Genomic DNA, 22,329 nt, shown 5'->3' with positions numbered 1-22,329 from the left:
GCAAACGCCCCTTTCATGCATCGCGCAACTCGCGCCTCCCCCAACTCAAACATCACAATCACAGCTCTTAAGGGTAAAAGTAGGGAGCTTTCAATAAAAGGTCCAATATCTTAGGAATACTTTTAGCTGTGTTGCTTGCTATATGTCATAAGTAAGCAATTGAGTAGACTTCCACTTGGTCTAGACTCTAGAGCAAACAGGAGAGTCTCGCTCATTATAAACCCATTTTTGACATGAAGCACCGCAAATTTAAACAATATAAACTAGTGCATTTGTCTTTCTGAAAGGGTGCATGATGAAGCTGTATGGTATTGAAGCCTCCATTTTAACGCGTAGCATCACAACGCCCCGTTCACTTTGCATGCTCGTAAGCTTTTTAATCTTTGAAGATCTACAGTAAATGTGGTACATTTTGACCACGCCCCAAACACTTGCTATAGGTTGAGCTGGAAAGAGACTGCCAGATGTGAGCAGATCGCTCTCAATGTTTTAATTGTGCATCAAAGGTTCAATGTTTACACTTTTAGGGGAGATAAACCCATTAATGACATATTAAAGGAACACTCCACCGTTTTTTCATATTAAACTATGTTATTCCCTTAACTAAGACAAGTTGATACATACCTCTCTCTTCTCAGTGCGTGCACTCAATCGCTCTAGCGCGCGGCGACACTTAGCTTAGCCCAGTTCATTCATTAGGGACCAAACAGAGATGAAGTTAGAAGCGACCAAACACCTCCACATATCCTCCAAAAAGGATAACTATAATGTATGGCGGAATAGCACTTGGTTCCTGCACGGTGATTGATGCTCTATCCTGATTGGTGCAGACTGTTTTAAAAGACACGTCATCATTTCCTCTAGAGGCAGAGTGGGTTTTGTGTTTCAGCAGAGAGATTTTGTGATTATAATGTGCTGAGTTTGTGAGCGTTAAGAGTATGTTGAGCATTGTGAGTGTTAAGAGTTTTGAGACTGTGAGTATTGTTTGTTTGTTTGATTTGTGAACTGATTGTATCTGAATATCTCCATTGGTATATTTTTGACCCCTTGCCTGTTTACTGACACTGATTTGGACCTGATTTATATATTGTAAATATTGGTTTTGGGGAAAGTAGGGAGCTTGACGCCACCTTTTTTTTTTTTATTGTAAACTGTTTGAACTCTGTTTTTGGTTAGGGAGTTAGGTTTAAAGATTGTATTCTCATTTTCTGTTCTTTTGGGTTAGGGTTTAGGAAGAGGTTTAAAGACAAGGTTGTTTTTGTTTGTTATTTTGGCTTGGTCAGCTCCTGAACCATAAGTCCCAAATTAAGAAAATAAGTAACTTTTTGTTCTAAATCCTTGCAAATCTCTGACTCTTTCATGTTGCCCCTTTTCCCCTAGACGGGGTGTAACAGCACTTCGACTCGGCGCAGTAAAAAGTCACGTTGGTTCTAATGACAGAAGTGAGAGGGAGAGGATTTTTCAGGAGTGACTTTTTACTGCGCCGAGTCGAAGTGCTCCCAAGTGCTATTCCGCCATACATTATAGTTATCCTTTTTACCCGCTTAGAAAAGCGCCACATTTTATTTTGTCACCATACTTGGTCGTGTAACTACTCGTGTAACTGTATTTAAATAGGGAAAACGTGGAGGTGTTTGGTCGCTTCTAACTTCATCTCTGTTTGGTTCCTAATGAATGAACTGGGCTAAGCTAAGTGCTATCAAAGTGTCGCCGCGCGCCAGAGCGATTGAGTGCACGCACTGAGACGAGAGAGGTATGTATCAACTCGTCTTAGTTAAGGGAATAACATAGTTTAATATGAAAAAACGGTGGAGTGTTCCTTTAATAGTAGTCAATTAATATTTGACTGGGTTAAGAGGATGTATTTTAAAGTCCCCCTGTGGTGAAAATCAAGTTTTTAATGTTGTTTATATCTGTTTTTAATATGCTTTATGACAAACCCTGTGCAAATTCATAAGTCAACACCATTGCTGAGTATTTTGCCATTAAAACGGCAGTGAAAAAAAGGTTTGGTTTGAAATCGCTGGTGTTTCTGACGTCACAAACTACCTTGTAACCAATCAGGTAAACGTGTGATCGTCAACGAGTGGATCTCTGAGCTGGTGTGAGTGAGTGGAGGTGGGGCTAATTTGCATATTCATAGAACCACATATACTAAATGAGGCAAGGGTGTAGAGTTACATTCAAGCTATTTTAAGTTAAAGATGAGTTTTAATGGATAAAAAGATTGACAACATAAAAACTTTAACATAAAAAAAATCTTACATCATCTTTATAGGTAACTATTTTTTAAGATATTATTTTAGTACTGAAGTATATTTTATGATCAACATTTCTCTCAATGCACTATGGTATTTACATTCTTTACAAATAATACATGCAATATATTTGGCTAAAAGAAGGTAAGTTTGTAACACTTTATTTTGATGGTCCGCTTTAGACATTTTGTTGACTATAAGTAACTTTGTAGTATCAGTAGTCTGTCTGCTTAATTTCTGCTAACACTTTATTTTGATGCTCCCCTAACAGACATTCTACTGACTATAAGTAATTTTGCAACGTGTCAGTTTATCCTACTAACCCTAACAGTCTACTAATACTTAACTAATACTCTAATGAGTTAGTTGACATGTAGTTGCGACGATACTGATAGTCGACAGAACGTCTAAAGTTGACCATCAAAATAAAGTGTAACGGCTAAGTTGTATCATTTATACATTTTTAAAGCACCCCAACAATGCCTTGAAATGCAACCTTGTGATGTCACCATACTCACACAACATCATGGAGCTCCAGGCGTGTGTCAGGGGAAGGGTTGATAAGAATATAGGACAGTCTGTTGCCCGGGTCCGTCATCCCATCTGACACAAGAAGAGCAGGACACAAGACTATAAATCAAATCTAGTCCAAACATAAAATTTCAAATATGAACATACAGAAGTGTTTGAATGATTCACTTAAAACAATATTTATGCCTAAATTTAAGTTTTATGTATTTGAATTGCATATAAAATTCATCCATTTGGATTTACACAGTTTTAACATAAACTAATAAGCCTAATGTTGATATTAATTTGTCAGTCATAAATGCACGAAACAGGTACGATTTCTGTAATAGTACTAATAAACAGAATGTGTTTTAAATAAGTAACCAGCTTTATATTTATCATCAATAAATCCATTTCAATATCATACATGTTGGCTAACTGAATATTGCTTGTTTCACAGCTAGCCATATTTAAACCATTTTCATTTATTTAAAAAAAAAAAATTCCACAGTGAACAGACTGATGCGGATTCTAGGCCATTTGAATAAATGCATTTGAAAATATGATTATTTAAATTAAATATATGCAAATAGTTAATAATAAACCATGTCGTGATTTTTCTTTTTTGTATGACTGACAAATATGCATCACATTAAGTTTATCATTCTGTTTATGTTAAAACTGTGTAATCCAAATGGATTGAAATGTTCTATCCAATTCAAGTAAATCAATCTTAAATTTAGGCCTAATTATTTTTTTGAGCGTAAAATGATGTGAAAGAAGCATTGGTGCACCGAGAGGAAATTAATATGATATAATAAATATAATATAATAATTATTGTTGTATTTTTTATTACACTTCACTATTTTACAAAAACAAGGTTTTGAAAGGTTGTTTTATGTTTTTGAAAGAAGTCTCATGCATTAATTTGATAAAAAAATACAGAAATCATTCTAATATGCAGATTTGCTGCTCAAGAAACATTTCTTATTATTATCAATGCTGAAAACAGGTGTGCTGTATATGTGTATCTTATATCATATATATATATCTCTTTAGTCTTTAGTTTTTATTTTACTATCTGTGTACTGCTGTTGTCTCGGTGTACTGGAAGCTTCTTCTGTTACCAAAACAAATTCCTTGTGTGTGCAAACATACTTGGCAATAAAGCTCTTTCTGATTCTGATTCTGAAAAAGATAGTAGATATGCAATATTATATTTTTTAGCTACATTACATCACCCAGTCTGAAGAAGCAGCGGTGTGCACACTCACTAAATCCAGATGGCGAGAGCCCCAGGTGCTTCATGCGTGTGCGGACCAGAGCGTTGAGCTCCTGCCTCTCGGAGCGGCGGAACAGGCTGAGTCTCTGCTGGCTGATGCGCTCCGCAGCGCTCCCGACTCCCTTGGCCCCGCTGGAGCCCCGTCCACCTTTACGACTCAATCGACGAGCCCACTGCATGCTCTTCCTCCTCAGGAGCGGGTGGTCCATGACCTGTGATGATGAGGAGGACGAGGAGGGCGGCTCGGATGATGTTGAGTTACGGTGAGGACCGGAGCGGCAGAGCAGAGGCTCACGGGGCTCCCGCGTATCCTCGTAATCCTCCACAGTGATGGACACCTGAGACTGAGACAAGCCACACAGAGGAGTCATTCCTCCACAGAAACACTATAATGACAACAATCACAAAAGTTTAGAATTTTTTTTTTTTTTTTGCAAGAAGTCAAGTCAAGTCAAGTCAAGTTTATTTGTATAGCGCTTTTCACAATACAGATTGTATCAAAGCAGCTTCACAGTATTAAATTAAAATAATACAACAACGTTTTTCCAAGAGGAATTTATTGATTGATAAAATTAAATTAAATATCCCCAAAATATCCCCAACTGAGCAAGCCAAAGGCAACAGTGGCAAGGAACCGAAAAACTCCATCAAGTGACCTAATGGTGTCCTAAAACTCCATCAGGTGACCTAATGGAGAAAAAAAAAACCTTGGGAGAACCCAGGCTCAGTCGGGGGCCAGTTCTCCTCTGGCATTTATGAGCTAGAGGCCGGATTGTAGTTTGAACTGTAGGATTATATGAATGCCTGGCTGAAGAGATGAGACTTTAATCTAGTTTTAAACTGGGAGAGCGAGTCTGAGCAACGAACAGTATCAGGAAGACTATTCCAGAGTTTTGGAACCAAATGTGAAAATGCTCTCCCTCCTTTGGTGGTTCTGGATATCCTAGGTATGACCAAAAGCCTTGAATTTAGTGATCTTAAAGAGCGCGATGGATTATAGGGTGATAGAAGATCCGTTATATAGACTGGAGCTAAGCCGTTTAGGGCTTTGTAAGTCAGTAGCAATATCTTTTATATCTAATATATTAATACGGAGCTTTATAGGTAACCAATGCAGTGATGATAAAATCGGTGTTATATGATCATATTTTCTTGATCTCGTAAGAACTCTAGCGGCGGCATTTTGGACTAACTGTAGCTTGCTAACTGAAGTCTCTTTTGATCATCAGGGCTACATTTATTTGATGAAGAATACAGTAAAAACTGTAAAATTGTGAAATGTCAGTGTCACATGATCCTTCAGAAATCATTCTAATATGCTGATTTGATGTTCAGTTATTATCAATTATTATTGGTGCTCAATTACTTTTAATGGTTCTTATTATTATCACTACTGTTTTTGCTGCTTAATATTTTTAAGCGAATGATTTCTCTGGATTTATTGATAAATAGAATGTTCAATGAACAGCAATTATTTGAAATAAAAACATTTTGTAACATTATAATGTTCTGTAGCTTTTGATAAATTGAATACATCCTTGATAAATGAAAATATATATGTATATTTTTTTAAATCTTGCTTAGCCACACATTTTGAATGGTAGTGTATCATAGTTTACACAAAAAATATGAAGTACAACTGTTTTCAACACTGATAATAATCAGAAATGTTTCTTTAGCACCAAATCATCATATTATAATGATTTCTGAAGGATCATGTGATACTGAAAACTGGTAATGATTATGTTGCTGTAATGATGTAGAAAATTTGCATCACAGGAATAAATTACATTTTAAAATATATTCAAATATAAAACAGTTATTTTAAAGTTTAATAATATTTCCCATATTTTTGCTGTATTGTCGATCATATAAATGCAGCCTTGGTGAGCAAAAGAGACTTCATTCAAAACAATCTTTAAAAAATCGTAATAATTCCAAACGTTTGGCTGGTAATGTACCTCTGAGAAAGGAAGTTTATGAGCTTCAGTGCGGTAGATGCCGATGGGAATGTCTCCTGTCGACGAGCACAGCTTCTGGTAGAGGCGGCCGTAAGTGCGAATCCACAAATCCTCCTCTGTGATCTTCATCTACAAGGAATATCAGGGCAGTATTAGTATTATCATCAATGTCCTAAAATGTATTATGACCACCATCATTATTGGCATAATTATCCAGATGCTAAGTGATAGTCTCATTATGGATTGAGGGATGGGTCGCTGGCACTCACAGCACACAGGAAGCCAGATCCAGGCATGGAGTCCAGACCTAGCAGCAGTCTAGTGATGGAGATCATGTAGTCCTTCACAAAGGACTAAAACACACACACAAATGATGAAATCAGACATAATGACTCTGCAAATATGACAGTGTTTCAGTAGACTATCGACCTTAGGTCAGGGTAAATGCCATATTTAATGCCATTTCGTTTATGTTAAATGAGGAACTGTTTTTTTTGTGTATAAGGGTGAGAATGGTAAGGAATTTAATGAATTTCAAGATTCAAGTTCCTTAACGATTCTTGTAGTAGTCTTTTAGCATCTCTTCAGATCAATTCAAACCCAATGACTCATGAGATTGAGACAGAATTGTAAGACTTTTTAACTGATTCATTAAAAAATTGCTCATAGGAGTCATTCTTTTGTTTTGGTTTACACTGTTCTCATTGGATACATGCAGCGTTGAGGGCATTGCAAACAAAAGACATACTGGTGTAATGTGCTTGTATTTTTCCAGTCTTTCTGTCTCTTTCTGTCTCATCACATTCAATTCAGACTGTTCACAAGTTCAGCTAAAACATTGCATTAGCTGTGAATCTACATTCAGAATTGGCTCAGAGCCACCGTTTTGGGAAGTGCAGCGCTTCTTGTACGTCAGAACGTAGGCTCACTATTGGCCAGCATCACACGCATCATACACGACCAGCGTCGGCCAATAGTGAGCCTACGTTCTGACGTACAACCCAGAAGCACTGCGCTGTTACACTACGTGAACTCACTCAGAGGCCCACACAGAAGAAAATGAATAGTTGAATAAAGTCGTTATTTTTGTTTGTTTTTTGCGCACAAAAAGTATTGTGAGACAGCTCTCAGATTTAATAAAAAAATATCTTAATTTGTGTTTCCAAGATGAACGAAAGTCTTACGGGGTTGGAACAACGAATAATTACTGACAGAATTTTCATTTATGGGTGAACTAACCCTTTAAACTTTGGTAAATCTTTAATGCTTTAGAGCACAGCCACAGACTTAAGTTTGATCTCTTCTCCAAGACGACACTTGGCAGATTATTGCTGAAGTGAAATTTTTTTTAAAATGTTTTAAAAAGTTAACTTAAAAAAAGTTACAGAATTTTAAGTTTATTGTTATGAAAAATGCACAAAAATACTATTTTGAATTTTTATATGAAATATTTATTTTCAAAAACACGTTTTACTCTATAACTGCACGAAAATCAAAGCCATAAACCTAAACAAGTTGTGTATCAAGCTCCACATTTGAGCTTCATATCTCAAAAAATTTACTTTCAGCAAGATTTTGTTTGGCCGCAGTACCAAAAGTTTCCACTAGATGAAATTCGTCTCCCATTCATTTCCAATGCAGTCATTTTTGACCGCGAGGAACATAAGTGTGACTATTTTTTCAGACAGGACCATTTAACCTTTTCGAATCATGCCCATGATTTTTTTTTTGTATTCACATAGCAAGTACCAAAACTTTACCAAGTTTCGTACCATTCTGATGAAGTAAAAAATAAAAACAAAACACTTTTTTTCACAAGAATGACCGAACAACACCAGAGGGTTAAGTTATTCTATGCCATTGTAATTTGACAAGGAATCGAGAGAAATGGGTTTGTATATGAATTGTAGCAGTGTACAACGTATCATGTCATGAACAAAGATGAATAATCATTAACACATGAATCAAATGATGACAATTTCTGTCATGGTTTTCCACACAGAATGAACACCCCTTTATGGTCTAAACTATTTATTATTATAATGAAAGACAGAAAAAGACAGCAATTCAGTCATGGGAGGATCACTTTATGGTTACCTGATACAGCAGAGTGTCTAACATACTGACACTAAACACCTTGCCAGCTGCAAACGGTAATCTGAACATGAACACCAGGTTAGAGCCCCTCTCTCTCTCTTTCTACAGCACAAATGGAGCAAAAGAGGGAATATCAGGTTATTTGGGGATTCTTTAGAAAATATAAACACAGTTTATATTGTATTGCATTTGTGTCTCACCTTTTCCAGCTTAGAAAGAGCTAGAGAATAGTGGTCTTTCACTTTGAACTGCATGAAGCGCATGTTGGCTGGGTGTGTGAGTTCAGTTATGATACTGAGAGCTGGAAAAAGCCTTTAAGAAACAGTGAGGAGAGAGTGTCAGGTTCCCCAATGACTCAAGCAGAAAGACACACATGTGGAAGGACGTACCTGAAGAGCGTCTGAACATTAACTATGGTCTTGGCATCAGCCATGTAATCCTCCTCAGCGATCATGGAGCTCTCTTTGTCCACCACAACCATGGTGTCAGCCAATGTCACGCCACAACGCAGAAGACTATCCAAACTGCACACAGTAGTGTTCAGGGACAAGCTCAGTAAAATGACGTGAACAGACAGAATTGACTTATTATGAACATATGTGGTGGATTGTAATTGCATTTTAAGGACTTGCATTTAGTTAACATTTGTTGTTACACTTTTATCTTTACCCCTAACTGTAACACAACCATTAACCCAAAACACTGACCCCTATAATCCTGACCCTAAACATACCTCAAACTCATTAGCAATAAATGTGGGAATTTTCCAGAATAACATGCAGTTACAATGTAAATATATAGTCTTGTAGGCATTTAATGTTGTTAGTGCAAAGTAGTTAAGGCCATGGAATATAAAGTGTGACTGTTATTTTGATAAAACTTTATTTGATGTCTGTACATATAATGCATTATGAATTTGTAGAGAGGAAGCCTGTAATTTAAAAAACTACAAGAATCCCTTTTACTTCATGGAGACCCCATGCCTTAGGAAAATTTAGTAAGTAAATTAGATGTGACAATTCAAAATTCATATTAATGAATACATGTTGTGGTCAAGGACGTGTGATATTGCTCTTATACAATTCAACAATAAATAAGTTAATATTTTGTAACTCACATTTTAGACACAGTATAACTAGTTACTTTGTGTATTTCGCTCAGCCAATAAAAATGATTCAAAACAAAGTCACAAGTAGAATTCACTGTTGCATCTCCAAGCAACCTAAAGTGTTCCTAAAGAATCAGTGTTTTTGAATGAACTGGTTGAGAGAATGATTCAATGACTCACTCATAAAGACTGAAGGTGTGTTCGGCTTGAAGCGGCGCTGTGCAGACCGACTGGTGTATGACATCAAAGTACTGCAAGAGTGATTCGAAAGCATATGGAGCCGTCTGCTCTCTAATCGTTCTTGCGGTACTTTGATGTCATACAGCGATCAGTTTGCGCAGCGCCGCTTCAAGTCGTACACACCTAGTCACTTGTTTCTTCCTGAATTGGTTAAAGGTAACTTTTTTTTTTTAAATGACTCACTCATGAAGACAGTCACTAGTTTCTGAATAAATAAATGCGTTTGAACGAATCGACTAAATGAATGATTCAATGGCTCACTCATGAAGACAGTCACTAGTTTCTGAGTGAATCTTTGTGTTTGAATGAATCGGCTAAATGAATGATTCAATGGCTCACTCATGAAGACAGTCACTAGTTTCTGAGTGAATCTGTGTGTTTGAATGAATCGGCTAAATGTATGATTCAATGGCTCACTCATGAAGACAGTCACTAGTTTCTGAGTGAATCTATGTGTTTGAATGAATCGGCTAAATTAATGATTCAATGGCTCACTCATGAAGACAGTCACTAGTTTCTGAGTGAATCTATGTGTTTGAATGAATCGGCTAAATTAATGATTCAATGGCTCACTCATGAAGACAGTCACTAGTTTCTGAGTGAATCTGTGTGTTTGAATGAATCGGCTAAATGAATGATTCAATGGCTCACTCATGAAGACAGTGACTAGTTTCTGAGTGAATCTGTGTGTTTGAATGAATCGGCTAAATGAATGATTCAATGGCTCACTCATGAAGACAGTCACTAGTTTTGTTTCTGAATGAAACTGTGTTTGAACGAAACAGGGAAATTCATGTTTTAATGACTTATTCATGAAGGCTGCCACTTGTTTCTTTCCTGAATTAATCAGTTTATTTTAATGAATCGGCTGAATGAATGCTTTAATGACTCATGAAGAGACTTGTCAGCACCTACTGATGGTAACTGATGTAACCTACAGAAAGTGTCGCTAAAAAAATCCCCCTCACTAATGCACAGACGGACATTCTGCCTGGAACAAACACAGACAGCGGAGAGATATAAAGAGTGAAAACTGTCCCAGTGCTGTAGGACTGTTTATCAGCACTCAAATTCGACAACCAGAACTAAATGTTCTACAATACACATGTCGATAGCTTTATATGCATATACTATGCTTCAAGTAAAGCTTCTCTTACTTGTCGATGGAGCCCACTGTGTAGTAGACCATAGGAAACCAGCAGATGGCCTCCAAGAAGTCTGCCTCGGGTCTAGCAAACACCACAGAGAGAAATGTTGAGAATCTGAGGTGATGCTTTCACAACAACATGCAAACTGAATTACAAATGTCTCTGATGTCTCTTTCCAAGTATTTTACAAAAATGACCCAATGTCTATAAAAATCACACCGCTGCGCCCTGCTCCAGGGCATCTAAATAATGAAATCCAGCCTGCAGCTGCTCCCAAATGTTCATCCAATCAGGAAAAAACAGGATGACTCAGAGTTTTATTACATTTGATTGAATTATATGACGATGAATCTCCCCATATTAGTTTTCTGTTACAGGAGAACCAATGATTATGTCATAATAAATACAGAAAGGCGACCAGTGCTGTGAAAAACAAAGGATGGATGATACCTAAAGGCTTGAGTATTTCTCAATGTTTCTGTTTTTAGGACACTCACACGTTCTCCAGTAGCAAAACAATGGGGTTGAGCTCCTTCCTGGGCCGGTAATACGCCCGCAGCGGAACTATGAAGTTATAGAGGCCGTTTCCAGCACTTTCTGCGGACACGATGATCAGTTTGTTTTTAAAGCCGTACGAGCGAGCATCCTCATAGGGCATATGATGACAAGCCTGAGAAAGCAATCTGCTGTTAGGATCTTGTGCTGAGAGGGTGTAGTTATGAGCGTCTGTGAATTGTGTGACATAAAAGATTTGGAGAGAGGCAGACACTCACCTTATCCAGGCGCAGACAGCAAAATGGCATTTTCTCCTGCAGGAGGTGGCAGAGGGCAGGAGAGCTGCCGATGTATGGAGAGTTTAGTGGGTAGCCTTTAACCCATCTGTGTGAGAAATACAAGTGCACAAACATACAAACATCAACTCTACCATTCAAAAGTTTTTTAAATTGGGCAAAAACAGTAATTGTAAAAGACTATTATAATTTGAAAGAACTTTTTTTCTATTTAAATATATATTAAAATGTAATTTATTCTTGTAATGGCAAAGCTGAATTTTCAGCATCATTATTCAGTGTTTTCAGTCATGCTTGTCACAAAACAGTTGTTCTGCTTAATATTGTTGCGGAAACCATGATGCATTTTCTTTTATGGATTTTGCAATGAATAGAAAATTCAAAATAACCCCTTTTCTGTCCTTTTATCTTTTCCATAATCGAATGAGTCCCTGTTGGAAAAAAATGATTAATTTCAAATCTAAATAAATTTTTGTTGTGTCTTTTAATAGACAGTAAAATGTATTCTACTCAGTGGAGTGACTTCTTTCAGAAAATTCTTACCGACCACATCATTTTGAATGGTAGTGTAAATCTGTAAAATAATCAATATTTATTACTTTTGGAAATATTACTTTTTAAATTCAGATATTTACCACCTTGTTAGCCACAAAAATCTGTAAAGTAGGCCATAATGTATGCCTAGTCAAAAGTTTGGCTTCATGAGACTAATGAGACCAATGCCACATTTATGTGGTCTAGAGACCAAGACCTGGTCCCACATTGCCTAATACTCACTCGCAGTGTGCTCCCCACCACTGGCCTCTCTGCTCTCCCTCCTCTTCCTCCTTCCCCTCCTCTCCTCCCTCATCCTCTGATTGGTCCCCCAGTAGGTCAAACGTGGGGTTGTGCACCCTGTCAACCACCTCCAGGACGGGGGCGATGCTGTGCCTCCTCTCCTCGGCTGAGCCACCCATTGCTGGCAACGCTAGAGTGTTACATCCCCCCACTTCTGTCCTGGACCCGCTCCTGCTCACAGTCCCACTACCCAGAGCCGCCGGGCCCGTGCCCTCGGGACTGCTGTCACTCGAGTCCTGCAGGTCTATGGCTACCGTGCCTGTTACAGGACGAAAGAGTTAGAGGTTGAAGACTACATGAAATCAAAACTGACTGAATTTGCTTTATTAAAGGGATAGTTCACCCACAAATCTAAATTCTGTCATCATTTACTCACCCTCAAATTGTTCCGAACCTGTATGAATTTCTTTCTTTCTTCTGCTGAACACAAAAGAAGATATTTTGAAGAATATGGGTAACCAAACATTTGATGGGCCCCATAGTATGGAAATACTATATACCATCAACTGTTTGGTAACCGACATTCTACAAAATATCTTCTTTTGTGTTCAGCAGAAGAAAGAAAGAAATTCATACAGGTTTGGAACAATTAGAGGGTGACAAAATGATGACAAAATGTTAATTTTTGGGTGAACTATCCCTTTAATGCACATTTCTTGTCTTACAGTTCATGATTCATCAGTGCAATTATTCAGAATAAAAAATGTATGTCGTCGTAATCTTTCATGAAAATGCAATAACTTGCTCAACTGAAAAATGATGGATATTAGCAGATTGGCTCCATCAGTGCTGTTGAAAAATGGTGGAAATGAGCAGATCGGTTCCAATCTCGTAAAGCACCTTTAATCAAACCACTGAGGGCCAAGAGGGGCGACAGATGATTCATGAGTTCCACTGCTTTTCACTAGATGGAGATATTGCACTAAAATGGAATATTTTGTTCGCAATAAACCCCTAGTGAAATTTTTGTCAATTTGAGAAGCATGTTTCTCTTTTTCTGTCTACATCCATCTCACATCCACAGTAAAGAACAAGAGTAACTGAATTTACTTAACTGTGAGCAGTACACAATACATGACATTATACTAATAAATAATGGTTTAATTCATACAGACATATTGTGATTTAGATCTTCACAAAATTTTCATACAGTGCGATAACCATGATCACACTCAATTAAAATACAATACTATTGCACAATAATTGTAACATAACATAATAAAATATTATTATTATAATTATTACTACTACTACTACTACTACTAATAATAATAAAAAGGTTCAAGTACTAAGACTTAAGAGGATAAAATAAAAATATTGTAATTATTTATATTTTAAAAATGTAAAATATATAATATTTAAAATATTATTCATGTCATTCTAATCCTGTGCAATATTTGTTAGGAAACCATACATTTTACTGTATGATTTCAGATTCAGTGTGAATAAATTAATTATTAAAGTCATGATGAAACTGAAGTGAAAGATCTTTTTATCATTGTTAATCTCAATAATCTGTGTGATCATTAATCGTCAAAGATTTGAGTTGACAAACTAACCCATGCTAGCTATAATGCTGTGCACTGGTAGGCGAGTGAGCCCATGATAGATTGTCTGTGGGACCCCTCTGGAATCGCCCCCGGGGCCCCTCACAGGCTCTCTGTGGCCCCTGACAAAGGCTGAGTTCTCCTCTTTGGAGATGTTGATGTAGAAACAGGTGTCGGAGACTCCCATGATGTGGCAGGGTCCAGGGTTCAAGAGGATGTTGGCTGTGTCCATCCTGCGCACCCCGATCAGACACACCCCATATCTGCCATAGCAGTTAACAGTGTTATTGTGTGCGTATACTGGAATTAAAACAAACTGATTCACTGGAGCTTAATCCTGAGGCTTACTTTTTATGTGCGTGAAAGGAGGCAAAGGTGAAACTCTTTCCCTGATATTCTCCAAAAAACTTGCTCTCTTCCAGCCTGATGTGGTGCACTTCATTGGCCGCACAGCGCCTGTAAGTGCGCTGCCATTGGTCGACTGAGCCAGCAGCGCCTTCCCTGTGAGAGATAGACATGGATGATCTTTGAAAATGTTTTCACATCTTATTTACAAATATAGTAAAGGATAGTTCACTCAAAAATGTAAGTTTTGTCTTTGTTTACACCCTCATGTTGACTTTCATAAGACTTTCTTTCATCATTGAAACACAAAGGAGGACATTTTAATGAAACCTGAGAGATTTTAGTTCCTCAATTTAAAAGTCCATTACACCAACATTTTGACACTTCATAATGGTCATAAAGAGATTGTGAAAGTATCCCTCTGAATTGAGCAGTTTAATCCAAGTCTTGTGAATAGATACACTTACTTTTAGGGGTGTAACGGTTCACAAAATTCACGGTTCGGTTCGATACGATACACTTGTGTCACGGTTCGGTACGTTTTCCATAGGCTACAGCAAAAATAAATAAATGCCAGAGAAATTTCCTTGAAATATTATTTTTTTTATTATTATTTTATTTAATGAAACTAACATCATAAAGTATGATTTTTTTTTGTTTTGTTTTTTTGCTTTTTTTACTGAGCAATAATGGAGCTATACTTGACTCTTCTTATGAGCATATAAAACAAAACAGCTCCTTGGACAAAATGAAATGTAATATTGTAGTAGTAGGCTAGTTATAGTTCAGATTAACATTTGAGGGCAGCAATTGTATTTATAATGTCAAAATAAAACAGACGTAATGTTACTTGAAAGCATTATAGCCCACTATTCCTGACGCACTTCCATACCTTGCAGTTAGTGTTACTACAGAAAATCCATGGTGAATGTTGCTGATCTGTGGACACCGGCCAGTTCATTCATGGCATGATGTTTCTTCCTGGTTTCCACGTCAGCGCTGTTTGATCCGTTAATACGCTGATTTCACGCAGCCGCCATTTTGAAATCGAAAGTGAGGCTCCGGTGGGAAGAACCCCGGAAGTAAAGATAAACAACAATGCCTTGGATTACCAACCTGAAGCTGCTGCCGCGATTTACACTATTGGATGTTAATATCCAATATAGGATATGTATATAGGTCATTCCTGCTTCTTTTTTTACATTCTGAATTATATATAAAAAAATATTTTATTTATAAATGAATTTCACTTTATATAGTCTAAAGTATGAAAGAAATGTATGTACATTTTTAGAATTGACACAACATCATTAAACACAACAATACGCCATCGCATTCACGACTCACCTGTGATTAAAGGCGACACTTCCGGTTTTCTTCCCACCGGAGCCTCGCTTTCGATTTCAAAATAACGGCTGCGTGAAATCAGCGTATAACAGAGAAATGTGCATGTTTCTCACTAGATCTCGCAGTTAGTTATTACTTCAGTGGCGAATTCAAAAAGCATTTGAAATTCAAATGCTTTCTTTACTGGTCTGGATCTCTTAGCGGTGTTGCTTGATCAGGCTCGCGCATAGGGCTCGCGAATCCCGCTTCACAGGTCAAAACTGATAAACGGTCCACACAAACACAATAAGAGTAGCTCAGTTTCGTTCCTTACATTGCATTTGCCAGTTGATGTTGTGGTCGCGCCAGGCTCTATGAGCGCGCTTGCCACCCGCGACGCGCCTTCATTTGAAATAACGAAATTTTGGTCGGCAGAAAAAAATGGACCAACGCAATGATGCGTACCGAAAACCGAACCGAAAGCCTCGTACCGAACGGTTCGATACGAATACGCGTATCGTTACACCCCTACTTACTTTATATGATGAACAGATTTAGGCTTTTGCTCACAAATAAACATAATCAATGCACATTGTGGAGCACATCAAATATAGTCAACGGAGGATTTATGGATTTGTCATGACAACAAGAGAGAGAAGGCAAATGCAGGTAAAATGGTACGTTTATTGAGAATGAACAGAGTAGGTCAGGTCCACACAATGCGACACACTGGGGCGGGAGAGTGACTCAGGGACATCGATGAGCAACCGGGCTGGTGGTGGTTGGTGAATGAAGCTGAAGTCCGAATCAGAAGTAGTGATGAAGAACACCGACGACGAAAACACGATGAACAGTCCAACGGGTAACAAAGATCACAAGAGACAGCCAAAACGTGACAGGAACTAACACCGGGAACACCACAACGCTCTGACAACAGAGAACACCAGTCACAGAGAATACAGTGAGGAAAATAAGTATTTGAACACCCTGCTATTTTGCAAGTTCTCCCACTTAGAAATCATGGAGGGGTCTGAAATTGTCATTGTAGGTGCATGTCCACTGTGAGAGACATAATCTAAAAAAAAAAAAATCCAGAAATCACAATGTATGATTTTTAACTATGTATTTGTATGATACAGCTGCAAATAAGTATTTGAACACCTGAGAAAATCAATGTTAATATTTGGTACAGTAGCCTTTGTTTGCAATTACAGAGGTCAAACGTTTCCTGTAGTTTTTCACCAGGTTTGCACACACTGCAGGAGGGATTTTGGCCCACTCCTCCACACAGATCTTCTCTAGATCAGTCAGGTTTCTGGGCTGTCGCTGAGAAACACAGAGTTTGAGCTCCCTCCAAAGATTCTCTATTGGGTTTAGGTCTGGAGACAGGCTAGGCCACGCCAGAACCTTGATATGCTTCTTACAGAGCCACTCCTTGGTTATCCTGGCTGTGTGCTTCGGGTCATTGTCATGTTGGAAGACCCAGCCTCGACCCATCTTCAATGCTCTAACTGAGGGAAGGAGGTTGTTCCCCTCGCAATACATGGCCCCGGTGATCCTCTCCTTAATACAGTGCAGTCGCCCTGTCCCATGTGCAGAAAAACACCCCCAAAGCATGATGCTACCACCCCCATGCTTCACAGTAGAGATGGTGTTCTTGGGATGGTACTCATCATTCTTCTTCCTCCAAACACGTTTAGTGGAATTATGACCAAAAAGTTCTATTTTGGTCTCATCTGACCACATGACTTTCTCCCATAACTCCTCTGGATCATCCAAATGGTCATTGGCAAACTTAAGACGGGCCTTGACATGTGCTGGTTTAAGCAGGGGAACCTTCCGTGCCTTGCATGATTTCAAACCATGACGTCTTAGTGTATTACCAACAGTAACCTTGGAAACGGTGGTCCCAGCTCTTTTCAGGTCATTGACCAGCTCCTCCCGTGTAGTTCTGGGCTGATTTCTCACCTTTCTTAGGATCATTGAGACCCCACGAGGTGAGATCTTGCATGGAGCCCCAGTCCGAGGGAGATTGACAGTCATGTTTAGCTTCTTCCATTTTCTAATGATTGCTCCAACAGTGGACCTTTTTTCACCAAGCTGCTTGGCAATTTCCCCGTAGCCCTTTCCAGCCTTGTGGAGGTGTACAATTTTGTCTCTAGTGTCTTTGGACAGCTCTTTGGTCTTGGCCATGTTAGTAGTTGGATTCTTACTGATTGTATGGGGTGGACAGGTGTCTTTATGCAGCTAACGACCTCAAACAGGTGCATCTAATTTAGGATAATAAATGGAGTGGAGGTGGTCTTTGAGTGGACATGCACCTACGATGACAATTTCAGACCCCTCCATGATTTCCAAGTGGGAGAACTTGCAAAATAGCAGGGTGTTCAAATACTTATTTTCCTCACTGTACATGAGTAGATGATCAGCTGGCGCTGATGATCAGTGGTGATCAGAGGACACACCCACGCTGATAATACACACAACACAACGATCACACAAGAAAAGGAAAAGCCAGTAAATTCATGAACCATGACAGGATTACTTTCACAATGTCTGTATGAACTTTTTGAAGCATTAAAGTTTTGGGCAAATGGACTGTCAATGGAGGGACAGAAATCATCTCAGGTTAGGGATGTAACCATGGTTCCCTGAGAAGGGGAACGGGAATGGTTCCCTGAGAAGGGGAAGGGGAATGGCCAAAGCCAAATCACATTAACCCTGGCCTACTCTGAATAATGACCCTCAAAGGCGAGGGGAGTACTCCTGCACTTAACCATATACGCTAAACAAAGCTCAAAGAGCAGACTCTCAAGGCTCTCTAAACAGAAAGGCCTTACCATACTCTAAGCCAGAGACAGTCTTACCAAAGAGCTACACACCTTGACAATACTGTCTGTGCGGAGCCCTGAGAAGCAGAGGCCTCAGCAGGATGACTCTCTAGAACGAAAGGAGGCCTAACAACACTCAGCCCTAAATACAGTAACCAAGGAGGCTTCACAAAGAGCCTACACTGTTATTGCTACTGTCTATAAGAAGTTCTAGGAGCGGAGGCCCCTTCAAAATGACTTTCTAAAATGAGAGGAGGCCTAACAACACTCTGTTGTTGACACTTGTCGCCTTAAGGCTAAAGACAGTCTCACCAAGGAGGCTCACAAAGAGCCCTACATCTTGATAGTCCTGTCCAGAGCCATAGAGAGAGAGAGTTGCGACACTCTTTGATGTCGCCGCTATGGCTGTCACGTGGTTCATGTAAGCCCCAATAGTTCCAAAACATACGCTGGCTGTCATGTTCTTCTATGGGACAGACAGCAGCGATTGCATTATTGAACGGTAAATATAAAATAAAACACACACCCAAGTACTTTTTCAGCTGTTATTGCATTATTGCATTTTGTTAATGTCAGTTTTGCATTTGGAGATAAGTTTTAAGCTATATTTTTGGAGGGAAAAGCTTAGTGTTCATGTTCGCATGGGTAGTAGCACTGGCTTTAGCGGCTCTAACTTAACTTTTCCATATCATTCATCTGATGATGGACGTCTCATGATATTTATTTTAGCACAACTGGGCTGTATTAGGCTATTGATTCCCGTGATTTTGCTTATAAATTTTGATTCAGCCATTAGCCTACCTTCATGATCACGCAAGAGGTCTGCCGTGGCGGTCCGTTCAGAATTCGCTTAGAAGCTAGCTCACTTCTTCTGATGAAAGTGGCCACCCCCAGGACCACAACGTGAAACATGATCATGTTAAGACTAAGAATATTATTTTAAGATTAAGGCCATACACATTATCAAAACTATAACAGATTAAAAACGAATTTAAGCATGGCTGATACAAATGAAGGTTTTCAAATAAAATATTTTTTATTAAACAATGACAGACAACAAAAATGTGTGCTTGTGTGTGTGAACAAGAAAAACAAAAACCAGGGGCAGGTGATCCATGAAACAGACAGGACTGGTGATGGCCATAACAATCCTAAAGGTCCAGCATTGTTCTCACAAGCCGCTTCACTCAAGACAATAATAACATAATGAAAAGTTAGTATATCCCAAAAAATTTAATTAAATAAAAGTTGCTATAAAGGTGGTAGCGATTCATTACCAAACTCTTAGCTGACGAAGTCGCGCTAGCTAACTAACGTTAGCTAACGTTAGCTAGCAGGCAGAGCTTGAAAATTGGTTGAAACAACCAACATAAAATATAAATAATTACGCTGTGCATGTACAAATGAAGACCAGTATAAGCATCGCAAAGGGCCTCTGATACAATATAGACAGTTGACAATTCAAAAGAGGTCGATATTTCGGCAACTTAACTCTGGAACAACTCGACGCGCAGCAATGTAAGTGAATGGTGTCCAACGCCCACATGACAGTGTTTGGAACTATTCCGATCTTCATATCCCGGAAGTAGGCGGTTAAAAGCGCCGCCATTATTTACAACGGAGGTCTATGGGAGTGTCGCAACTCTCTCTCTCTATGGCTCTGGTCCTGTCTATTCGAAGCTCTGGGGAGTGGGGGCCTAACAAGACGACTCTCAAAACAAGAGGAGGCCAAGCAACACAACCCTCCCTGAAACTAATATGTGGAGCTCTAGGGGTGGAAGTCTCAACGGTACAACACTTTATAGCGAGAGGAGACCTAACAACACTCAACCTAAAAAAACAAATATGTCCAGGGGGCTGTAGAAAGCCAACACCTGATAGTGCTAAAAAACTCAGAAATTCGGGGAGCGGAGGCCTAGAAAGATGACCTTCAAATATGAGAGGAGACCACACCACACTCTACCCTAAGGAGTAAAATATATTGCAGTTCAGAGGGAGAGCATATAACCACTACATACCTATGCTAGAACAGCTTACTGAGGAGGCTCACAGAGCCTACCAACTAGGAGCCTATCAAGGAGGGTCACAGACAGCCTGACAACTTGCTATAACTGCCTGCCAACCCAACCAGCCCTCCCCAGAAGGGGGAGGGACATATATCCTGCCATTCAGGAGTGATGTAGTATCATAAAGATCTAAATGGCAGGATCAGAGCCTTCAATGAGGATGTGTCAACCAATGAAATATAGCATGGAGTCATCAACACATTTCGGTGCTCACACAATCCCTTCACATTTACTTATTGTGATAAAAGGATAAATCAGGCCGAATATGGCTTCTCTTATGATCTCTCTGCCTCAGTGTAGAGATCAAAGGGGAAACAGAAGGCTCATATGAGCGGGACAGTTATGTCAACAGAAATTGCCGGCAAAGTCTGCCACGAGCGATCTCACATCTCTCGCGCCACCAAACTAGCCTGGGAAAACCCAGACATCTTCTGGCAAATTTAGATTTGCTCTGCAAGTAGTCTGACAAAGAGCTCATTCAAGCCAATTTCTAATCCGTCGAAATCGCGGCACCAATCAGAAACGTTGGGGCGGGCTTTACACAATGACAATCGCTCTGATTGGTTTTAGGTCTATCCAATTGCGCCCAGAGGCATTTGAGCGACATCCGTTGGTGAAGCGCAGAAACTTTTAAATGCATTATTATATTCAAATTGCAAACACATGAGGACAGTCTCCATGAAAGACCCACTGGCAGATGAACGTGCTACTACATTTCTCTCTGAAACGGTAGGAAATTAAATTAGATTTAATAGAGGATTTTAACTGTGACAAGATGATTGACAGGGCAGTTTACGTGACAGGATGCACGCGACAGATCCGTCCGATAAAGATGACGAAGTAGTATGTCCCAAAGCTTGCCTACTTTTTTTGCTACACGTTCAAAAGTAAATACCTTTTCTTCACAAAAAGAGTACATACTTTTATGGCGTAGTGTAACTTAGGCCAGGGGTTCCCAAACTTTTTAGCCCGCGACCCCCATGATAAATATGCTGCTGCCCCCGCACCTCCCCCACCCCAGGGTCCGAAATGAACTTTTTGGCTCACCTGCCACGGGGACTGGTAGATGAAAAAACCCACCAGCCAAGCATATTTTTTACCGGCCAAAATAATAAACAGCCTTTTTTTTGTCACATATACATTCATTTCAGTACTTTTAATTGAGATAATAAGGTAGGCCTATTTTTCCAAACGTAAAAAAATGTCCAGAGCAAAATTTGAAATGTATAATAAAAAAAAAAATCTATATATATATATATATTGATCAAAATGTGAGAAATATATGAAATATTACTATCATTGGGGTGAAATAATTGTTTGTTTTTTTTGTCAGTTTTGTTACCTGACTCATGTGGAAGGAAAGGCAGAACTTCGGTTCCCTGAGAGATAAGGGAACGAGTATTGCGTTGCGAACGCTATGGGACAACTCATTTTCTCGAGAAAAGAACGGCCATGGTGTGTAAAGCAGAAGCAGCCTGGCCAGCGGCGGAGTATGCACGATCCGCGAGTGCTGAAGACGTTCTGCACGGGGTGCGCAGCCTTCCAACTGCCAGCAGGACACAAATGGGCGGCGACCGCTTCTTCCAGTGGCGGGAGCTTTTTCCTCAGTGCCGTCAACAGATAGAGCGTTAACTGTGTACACACCGCCGCCGACTTGAGCTGCAAAGAAGCTCTGGCCGCCCTGTCAAGGACGCTTGTCAAAAAGTATGGGGAAGCTTGACGCTGGGCCGCTCTGAATAGTGAGTGCGCGCGCGCGGCCGGGGCTCTCGCGCTCTCGCGCTCTCTCTCTCTCTCTCTCTCTCTCTCTCTCTGCTCGTTCTTAGAGGCAGAAGAGCTCGTGCGCGCTGAAAATTTCATATTTTGGTATGAACATTCACCCGCCAGTGTGGCGGATAACCTTTTGAGATTTACTCGACAAACAGAAAATCTACCCGGTGTGATCGTACGTGCGAAAGGGTTAAATTAATTGCAACAAAAATAT

At 39.4% G+C, this 22,329-nt stretch overlaps 2 protein-coding genes across 4 annotated transcripts in view; both read right to left on the bottom strand.

Moving 5' to 3' along the window:
- Window positions 1-22,329, bottom strand: part of kcnt2b (potassium sodium-activated channel subfamily T member 2b) — a 113,860-nt gene that overhangs the window by 4,358 nt on the left and 87,173 nt on the right. For 2 of the 3 annotated variants that reach the window (XM_082179272.1, XM_082179273.1), the window contains 13 exons: window positions 14,129-14,281; window positions 13,793-14,043; window positions 12,174-12,492; window positions 11,379-11,484; window positions 11,103-11,275; window positions 10,615-10,686; window positions 8,499-8,633; window positions 8,310-8,421; window positions 8,110-8,211; window positions 6,282-6,365; window positions 6,013-6,141; window positions 4,044-4,395; window positions 2,777-2,861 (listed from right to left, as the gene is read on the bottom strand). In XM_082179272.1, the coding sequence (XP_082035398.1) occupies window positions 2,777-2,861; window positions 4,044-4,395; window positions 6,013-6,141; window positions 6,282-6,365; window positions 8,110-8,211; window positions 8,310-8,421; window positions 8,499-8,633; window positions 10,615-10,686; window positions 11,103-11,275; window positions 11,379-11,484; window positions 12,174-12,492; window positions 13,793-14,043; window positions 14,129-14,281 (2,073 nt within the window). Of the gene's footprint in view, window positions 1-2,776; window positions 2,862-3,927; window positions 3,958-4,043; window positions 4,396-6,012; window positions 6,142-6,281; window positions 6,366-8,109; window positions 8,212-8,309; window positions 8,422-8,498; window positions 8,634-10,614; window positions 10,687-11,102; window positions 11,276-11,378; window positions 11,485-12,173; window positions 12,493-13,792; window positions 14,044-14,128; window positions 14,282-22,329 lie in introns of all 3 variants that reach the window. The other variant, XM_082179271.1, reaches the window with a different exon arrangement.
- The window catches only part of LOC309476355 (uncharacterized protein), a gene marked incomplete at its 3' end in the record, with an annotated part of 75,024 nt that overhangs the window by 33,444 nt on the left and 19,251 nt on the right, over window positions 1-22,329 (bottom strand). The gene's annotated exons all lie outside the window — the stretch shown is intronic.

The sequence above is a fragment of the Leuciscus leuciscus genome (assembly GCF_965113295.1).
Source record: "Leuciscus leuciscus genome assembly, chromosome: 1".
Taxonomy (NCBI): Eukaryota; Metazoa; Chordata; class Actinopteri; order Cypriniformes; family Leuciscidae; genus Leuciscus; species Leuciscus leuciscus.
This window is presented reverse-complemented; position numbering and strand designations above follow the sequence as displayed.